Here is an 8,118-nt window from a genome sequence, read left to right on the forward strand (position 1 = left end):
AGATGGAGCTTCAGTCGGTTCGCCCCAGGTGCCACTCCACTGCCAGACATGTGCACAGGGAATCTGGTAGAGGCCAGCAGCTACTCAGGCTCCTGGGAGGATTGGCTGTCAGCAGGGGTGGGGTCAGACTTGGGCCTGGAGCAGTCGGCACATCTGGAGGCAGAATGTCAGGCAAAGGCAGCAAAGGTTTGGCAAAGGATCCAGGGTCGGAGCCGACACCGGGGTATGTGGGACCCATGGGATGAGGGCCAGAGGCATGGACGGGGGAGGGTGGGGAAAAGGATGTGGGTCCACAGGGTAGGAGGCCGTGGGCCTGCGGCCTGTCCTGGCCACTGCTGTGCTGCATGGTCTCTGGTCAGTTATCCTGTCTGAGCCTCACTCCCTGCTTCCCCCTGACCCCGGGACACCTAGGAGCACCCTTGGAGGAACCGTCTGTCTCTGACCTGTGCTGGCCTGGCTACAGAGGTGGAAACAAACCCTGTCTTCCCTCAAGAGGATCCCCAGGCTGGGGGAGGAGGTAGCATGTGGATAGACAGGGACCAGACGTGTGACCTGGGCTGTGATCAGGAGGTGCCAGGGAGCTGGGACAGGGGAACGGGGGAGCTTCTTGGGAGATAAGGCCGGAGCTGAGTCTTTGGTTCTGGGTTGTAGAAGCAACTCTCCCTGTTCTTGCTGGTTCTGGAAGTATTGCGTTCTCATCATAGAAAATTTGGAAGCTACAGAAAGATGCTGAGAAGTCAATAAAAAGGGCAGGGCACTCAGTGATGCCGGTGGAGGAGGGGTTGTGGGGCCACACACACAGAGATTAGAGGCACGCTTGATGTGCCCAGTTTTGCAGCCCTAGTTTGGGGCTCTCCGACCCTTTTCTTTCTCAAGGTCCAGGCAGTCTTCCCCCCAGCATCCCTGCTGGACTTCTTGTCCCTACCCAAGGCTCCATCCTTCCTCCACTCTCAGACCCGCTGGGGTACCCATGGGCATTGGCGAAGCCAGGATGGGGGATGGGTTTGGGGCTCCAGGCAGTCAGCTGTGCCACCCAGGCTCAGGACCCCTGCCCTCCCACAGCCACCTCAGCCCTCCTTCTTTACTTTGAGATCCGATTCCAGGATCACCTCCCCAGAGTGCACGGAGCCCACTTTGTGCTCTGCGGACATGTGGCACACACTGGTCTCAGTTCCTCTGTCTGCCACCACAAAACCTCCGTGGCCTCTGAGGCAAGGAAACTTCCAAGTCCCTGTGGGGGTGTTGTGGGCCCACACGGGTGCAGGCAGGGGTGGGGGGGCCATGGAGCTGGGGGCATCCCAGCCCACCCTTCTCCCGCCCTGCAGGATGGACCCCTTCACGGACACACTGCAGCGGCTGCGGGAGGCCTTCGGCTCGGGGCGGACGCGGCCGGCCGAGTTCCGGGCTGCCCAGCTGGAGGGCCTGGGCCGCTTCCTGCGAGAGAACAAGCAGCTTCTGCAGGAGGGGCTGGCACAGGACCTGCACAAGGTGGGTGGGGAGCAGGAGCTGGCTGCGTCCCCAGTTCAGTCCTGCTCACCCAGCAGACCCTTCCCGGCCTGCGGTGTGCCACGGGCACTCTACAACCTCGACTCAGCAAACCTGTGAAGCAGCTTTGATTTCTGTCCCCAGTGGGGAAACCGAGGCACGTGGGGGTTAAGTCACTTGCCCAAAGTCCCATCGCCAAGAACTGGCAGAGGTGGAAGTGGAACCTAGGCCACCTGGCCCCAGAACCACACTCCTTGCTGCGTCCCATGGGGGAGCTGCTCCTGGAGATGGATTCCATATCCACGGTGGGGACCCTTGGGAATCTAAAGCACCAGATCCCCTCCCCACCCTGCTGGGCCTGACTCCCGAATGCCACCTCCTTGCAGTCGGCCTTTGAGGGAGACATATCGGAGATTATCGTCTGCCAGAACGAGGTGGACCTGGCCCTCAAGAACCTGCACGCCTGGATGAAGGATGAGTCAGTGGCCAAGAACCTGGTGAGTCTGCGTGCTGGGGAGGGGTCGTGCCAGGCAGCTCAGCCCAGACCCAGGGTGAGTCGCTGACTTTCTCAGGACCTCTGTCTCCTCACGTGGACTCCACTGCACAGGCAGCTGGAGGACACAGGGTCGAGGCTGGGCCCTGGGTGGTCCTCAGTGGGACCTCACTGTCAGTCCCGCACCCCAGTTCACGCAGCTGGGCTCTGCCTTCATCCGGAAGGAGCCCTTCGGCCTGGTGCTCATCGTCGCCCCTTGGAACTACCCTGTGAACCTGACCCTGGCGCCCCTGGTGGGCGCCCTTGCCGCAGGTGAGCCCCGTGTGCTCCCAGCCCAACAGCCCTTCCCAAAGTGGAGGCCCCAGAATTCCGTTTTGTGGTCCCCCAGCCTCCAGGGCCGTCCTTGCATCTCTGTTCTTCCAGCCTATCCCCTGAATGCGTGTGGGAGCACGGCCTCTCCCACATCCCCTCATCTGTCCCCACAGGGAACTGCGTGGTGCTGAAGCCGTCAGAAATCAGCAAGGGCATGGAGAAGGTCCTGGCTGAGGTGCTGCCTCAGTACCTGGACCAGGTGAGGGTAGATCTGCCCCTTCAGTGCCCACATCCTACAACCCCACCTCTGCCAGTGAGAGGTCCTGCTGTATCCCCTGAGCTGTCTGTTCCGCTTTGCAGAGCTGCTTTGCCGTGGTGCTGGGTGGGCCTGAGGAGACGGGGCAGCTGCTGAAGCACAAGTTCGACTATATCCTCTTCACAGGTGAGAGTGGCCCAGCCAGTGTCCCGGGAGGAGGGAGGACATTGGAAAATAGGATGGGGAAGGCCATGGAGGGAGGAGGCAGTGGGGAGCATCTCAGATGGCAATTGACCCAGACAGGGGGCCTAGCCTGTGGGCCTTGCTGGGTAGGATCCTGGGGCAGCATGGCCAGGGGCAGATTCCAGTGGGCAAGCCAGGATGGGCCAGGAGAGGTGTGCCTGAACCATCTGGCCAAGGCCAACTGAGGATGAGGGTCAACTCCCATGTCCCCAGGGAGCCCTCGAGTTGGCAAGATCATCATGGCTGCCGCCGCCAAGCATCTGACGCCCGTCACGCTGGAGCTGGGGGGCAAGAACCCCTGCTATGTGGACGATGACTGTGACCCCCAGACTGTGGCCAACCGCGTGGTCTTGTTCCGCTATTTCAACACTGGCCAGACCTGCGTAGCCCCCGACTACATCCTGTGCAGCCCTGAAATGCAGGCGCGGCTGCTGCCCGCCCTGCAGAGCGCCATCACCCGTTTCTATGGCGATGACCCCCAGAGCTCCCCGGATCTGGGCCGCATCATCAACCACAAACATTTCCAGCGGCTCCGGGGCCTGCTGAGCTGTGGCCGCGTGGCCATCGGTGGCCAGAGTGATGAGAGCGAGCGCTACATCGGTGAGTCCCGCCCTCCCTGCCACTGTGTCCCCCACCCCAGCTCAGGCCCCTCCACGCTGGAGGCCACAGCCGGGCTTTGAGTCTGGGCCCCACCTGAAGCCTTGGGCCCTGAGGCTCCCTCGACCCCACTGCTGGAGCCCAGCCTGATCCACGGCTCCGGTGCCACAATTCCATGACACTCGTGTTCCGTGTTGCTGTGATCTGAGCCTGTGACCCGACTCCACACTCTGGCCCAGGCTCTGGATTCTCCAAGCTCAGACCCCAGGGTTCTCAGTTCCCGAGAGCTCACATTCCAATCTTCCACCCCACGATCTGCTGCTCCACGGGGCCATGACCCCGGTCCTGTGAGCCCACAATTCCCGGTTCTGAACTCCAACAGCCTGTGCTGAGCATCCTCTACACTGTGAGCAAAGCAGCCCCAGCCTCCCGGGCCGAATGGCTCAGAGGGTGATGCTGCTGCCCAACGGGCTGGGACCTGGGACCTCAGACCCCAGGGGTCCAAGATCTGGTCACCCTCTGACTGTAAGACCGAGGCTGAGTGGTTCTTGGGGCCTCACAGGCCCTGGTCAGGCTGGGGAACTCCTCACGGTCACTTCTCAGGGCTGTGGGGAGGCTCTCCTCCCTAGAACATCCCCGAGCCTGGAGCCCTGGGTCCCTGGGCCCTGTCTGAAGCCCCACCCCTGGGGCTGAGCCATCCCCTGTGCCTGGGCAGCCCCCACGGTGCTGGTAGACGTGCAGGAGACAGAGCCAGTGATGCAGGAGGAGATCTTCGGGCCCATCCTGCCCATCATGAACGTGAGGGGCCTGGACGAGGCCATCGACTTCATCAACCGTCGGGAGAAGCCCCTGGCCCTGTACGCCTTCTCCAACAGCAACCAGGTGGGGGCTTGGGCAAGACTGGGGGCAACAGAGGGGCCAAAGGGGTGAGACTGGTTACCTCCCCTTTCATGGCCCACTTCTGAGGGTTGGGGAAGCAGATGCCTCCAGCTTGACTATAATCCAGGTTACTTGGACAACGGCTCCCTGCACATAGGTGCCTGGCAGAGAGGGCTGGGGCAGCACCAACGCATGGCTGGCTAGCTGTCTGCCCTGGTCAGGGCAGCCTCCACCCGATGAGGAGGCACCATTTCTGTCTGACCTGCCCAGATAGCCCCCTTTTCCTAAATCGTGCAGAGGTTCTGTGTGGGCAAGCAGAACCCCTGAAGGGGGACAGGGGCAGAGCAGAGATGGGGCCTGACAGGGCCTACACACCACTGCTGCTTGAGACTCACTGCAGCTCCCCACGGCCACATGCCCCCGCAACATGCTCAGAGGGGCAAGGCTAGCTCAGTAGAGGATGGAGACGGGGAGGCCCCATGCTCTCTGTGGAATGATGAATCTACCTGCCACGTCCCTGCCCCCGGCCTCCCCTCGTCCCACCAGGTGGTGAACCGGATGCTGGATCGGACCAGCAGCGGCAGCTTCGGAGGCAATGAGGGCTTCATCTACATGAGCCTGTCGTCCCTGCCACTGGGGGGAGTCGGTGAGCCCTGCCCTTCTTCAGCCTCCAGCCCCAACCCCTAGGGAAGCCCAGTTTGGCATCCCAGGCCAAGGAAGGCCTAGTTTTGCCTCACTCACTATTCAGCCTTGGTCTAGGCCCCAGGCCTCTCAAGGCCTCTGTTTCCCTATCTGCAAAATGGCTCTTTGAATGGCGTGGCTTTCCCTGAGCTCCCTGCTAGGCGGTGGGCTGCCCGACCTCAGGCCCTCACTTCCGTGCCCATGCAGGCAACAGTGGGATGGGAAGATACCACGGCAAGTTCTCCTTCGACACCTTCTCCCACCACCGCGCCTGCCTGCTCTCCTACTCGGGCCTGGAGAAGCTCAACGCAATCCGCTACCCTCCCTATTCTGAATGGAAACAGCAGCTGATCAGCTGGGCCTTGGGCAAGCAGAGCTGCACCCTTCTGTGAGCACCCTGCCCACCGCCAGTGCTGCATCCCCACCCCTCCATCCCTGAAAAGTGGGCGTCGGGTCCAGGAGCACAAAGATCCTCCTTCTAGGTTTTTTTCTGAAAAGACCTCCGGCTGGGCAGGACCTCTGGGCCACTGGTCCAGCCCCTTTCAGGGCTAAAGACCCCCCTGCGGCCTCCTGACAGATTTGTTGACCCTCTGCTTGGACATATCTGGTGACGGAGAACTCATCCCCAAGACTGAGCATCTCTGGTGGTTAGAAAAGACTCCCTTGTGTCTGATCTACAAATAGGCTCCCAAAACAGAGTGATTTCTAACATCTTAGTCACAACTGGTTTGGGGAGCTGGGTTTGTCTGACCTGAAGTGATCCAATCTTGAACTCAGATCTGGTCATTTGGTGGTGTCTCCCTGAATGAATTGTGCTATTTACAAGGACTCTGATGAGGTCTTGTGGAAACAGGAGGAAGGTGTTCAATAGTTGATTAGTGATGTCTGCTATGGGCACATGAGGGGGTTGTTCACATGCTGGCCACGTCTATCTTTCCTGCTGTAGATTCCCAGGAGGTCAGGGCAGGCAGAAATAAAATCTGTTCACTTCTTCTGACACATGGGAAAACTGAGGGTCTAGAGCCAGAACGGGCTGAACTGAGTTTATACAGTAAAGCAGAGCAGAGCTGAGTGATGGTGGACTTTCCTGAGAAATATGGGGGTGGGGGATGAGTAAACAGCCTATCTGGTCCATTATGACCAGCCTCTTGATCTTCCCCTAGTCCTCACCCTGGGAGCCCACTTCCAGTCCATCCAGTCTTGCTTCAGTGGGCTCTTCACCCCTCAGAACTGTGGGAAAGCTGAGCTAGTACCAAGAGGACATAGGATCCTCCTGCTCCCCTGGGAATTGTTGGGATTGGTTGATTCCAAAAGGCACAGGATGGACTCAAAGGAGGTGTTTAACAGGGGCTTGTTGATGAGTGAAGGAAAGAATGAATAAGGGAGCGAGAGGATGGATGGAAGGAAGGAAGGATGGGTGGGTGGATGGATGAAGGATGCATGGATGGATAGATGGAAGAGTGAGTGGGTGAGTAGATGGTGAACGATGAAGGGAGGTTGGATGGATGAATGGGTGGGTTGATGGATGGATAAGACAATGAGTGGGTAGAAGGGCAGGTGAGTGGCTGGGTGATAGGGTGAGAGATGATGGATAGCTGGCGGGATGGATGAGTGAACAGATGGATGGGTAGGTGGTCCAGAGAGAAGATGAGTGACCAATGAGCCTGGGTCTAAGAGATCACCTTTCTCCCCACCCTGACCTTGGGAAGTTGTTTCCTTAAAATAGCCTTTGGACTAAAAAGAGAAAGCCAGAGGGACGGAGAAGAATCAGAGAGTCTCCTGGCCATAGTCTGGGCAATGGGTCCAGTGAACAAAGAATAGAAGACAGAGCTTATTAAACATTCTTTGGGCACTTCTTCTTTGGGCCCTCACCTCATCACAACCAGTCTTGTTCCTTTTGCCCTCATGGTCATCAGTGTTTGTTCCCACCACACCTAAAGTCTCTATAATGGGGTCCTCATTCTGGTCAACAGGAGAGAGACTGAGGATCAGAGAGACTGCGTTTCTAAGTTTCAGAGTCTCTAAGGCTTACAATGTGAGGCTTAGGCTGAATTCAAACCCAGGTATGCCTGCTGCCACAGGTGGGGCAGGACTTCCTGTCCCCAGGCCCAGAGAGTGTAGGACACTTCCTAAGGTCACACAGAAAAACCTGGGCCCTGTCTCCCAAGTCCAGCCATAAGCTGGGCTCTGCACCCACCAGCTCCCTCACACTGCTCCCCTGGATGGCAGGCTCTCACCTCATTGGTGGGGCAGAGTCACATGACTGCATCCTAGTTGCAAGGGAGGCTGGGACACACGCTCTGACTGCCCCTCCCCCAGGAGGCTGTCCAAGACAGGCCACGAAATGTGACAAGTGTACCCTGCTCAGGCCACCCTTCCCAATGCTAGCCTTTTCTCTCTTGGTCATGGCTGACCAGGCCCAGTCCTGGAGACAGTGTTACCCAGATATGGAACAAAGACTTGGTCCTGCTTCTTACAACCCAGAAACACAGAGGTTCAAAGAGCCTTGAACCCTCCCAGGCCTCTGCTCGCACTGTGCCCTCCTCCCAGTGCTCCCTCCCATCCACCTCTGCCCTACCTCCAACTCCACTCACCCACTGCTCCCCCGGGAGTCTAGCTCCAACTCCAGATGGGCCTCATGGCTAACATGTCACCCGACACGTACCTACAGTAGCTCCACCACCTAAAATCTTGGGTTTGCAACACTCCATATTGTTGCTGGATGCCTCTGGACAACTTGCTTAACTACTCTGAGCCTCTGTTTCCTTATCCTGTAGAATGGGGTTCCCACCTACCTCTTATAGTTGGTGTGATGTTCAATGGGATCATACATGTGGGGCTTAGGGACCCCCACTCCAGGACACAGTGGAGTCCAGACTCTTACAGAAGCTGAGTGAGCACTGGGCAGAGGCCCTGGCTACAGAGTTGCCCCCGGAGCTTCCCAGGGCTCTGTCACAGCCACAGTTTTTGTGACAGCAGCTTCTCCTTGTCCGACAATCATGGCATCCTACAGCCTCAAGGCTAGGGGCTGGTTCCACTGTGGTAACAGGTCACAGTCCAGAGTGGGCCATTACATAAAACAACAGTATAGGGTGAGCTTTCCTCCCACCCCCACCCCAGGACACCAGGCCAGCAGGAAGGAGGGGCCAGGGTGGTCCTGGGCATGGAGGAA

The 8,118-nt window shown here is 58.7% G+C and overlaps 1 protein-coding gene across 2 annotated transcripts; it reads left to right on the forward strand.

Moving 5' to 3' along the window:
* On the forward strand, positions 1-7,054 carry LOC105070351 (aldehyde dehydrogenase family 3 member B1-like). 2 transcript variants are annotated; one of them, XM_045517922.2, is made up of 11 exons: positions 1-223; positions 412-517; positions 1,326-1,488; positions 1,872-1,982; positions 2,170-2,290; positions 2,464-2,549; positions 2,651-2,732; positions 3,003-3,389; positions 4,102-4,268; positions 4,812-4,911; positions 5,154-7,054. In XM_045517922.2, the coding sequence occupies exons 1-11, from the start codon at positions 49-51 to the stop codon at positions 5,336-5,338; spliced, it is 1,683 nt and encodes a 560-aa protein (XP_045373878.2). In that variant the 5' UTR covers positions 1-48; the 3' UTR covers positions 5,339-7,054. The 2 variants fall into 2 exon arrangements, with proteins under 2 accessions (XP_045373878.2, XP_010955046.2); XM_010956744.3 differs by lacking the exon at positions 412-517.
* The last annotated feature ends 1,064 nt before the right edge of the window (positions 7,055-8,118 follow it).

Source organism: Camelus bactrianus, chromosome 10 (assembly GCF_048773025.1).
Source record: "Camelus bactrianus isolate YW-2024 breed Bactrian camel chromosome 10, ASM4877302v1, whole genome shotgun sequence".
Classification (NCBI taxonomy): domain Eukaryota; kingdom Metazoa; phylum Chordata; class Mammalia; order Artiodactyla; family Camelidae; genus Camelus; species Camelus bactrianus.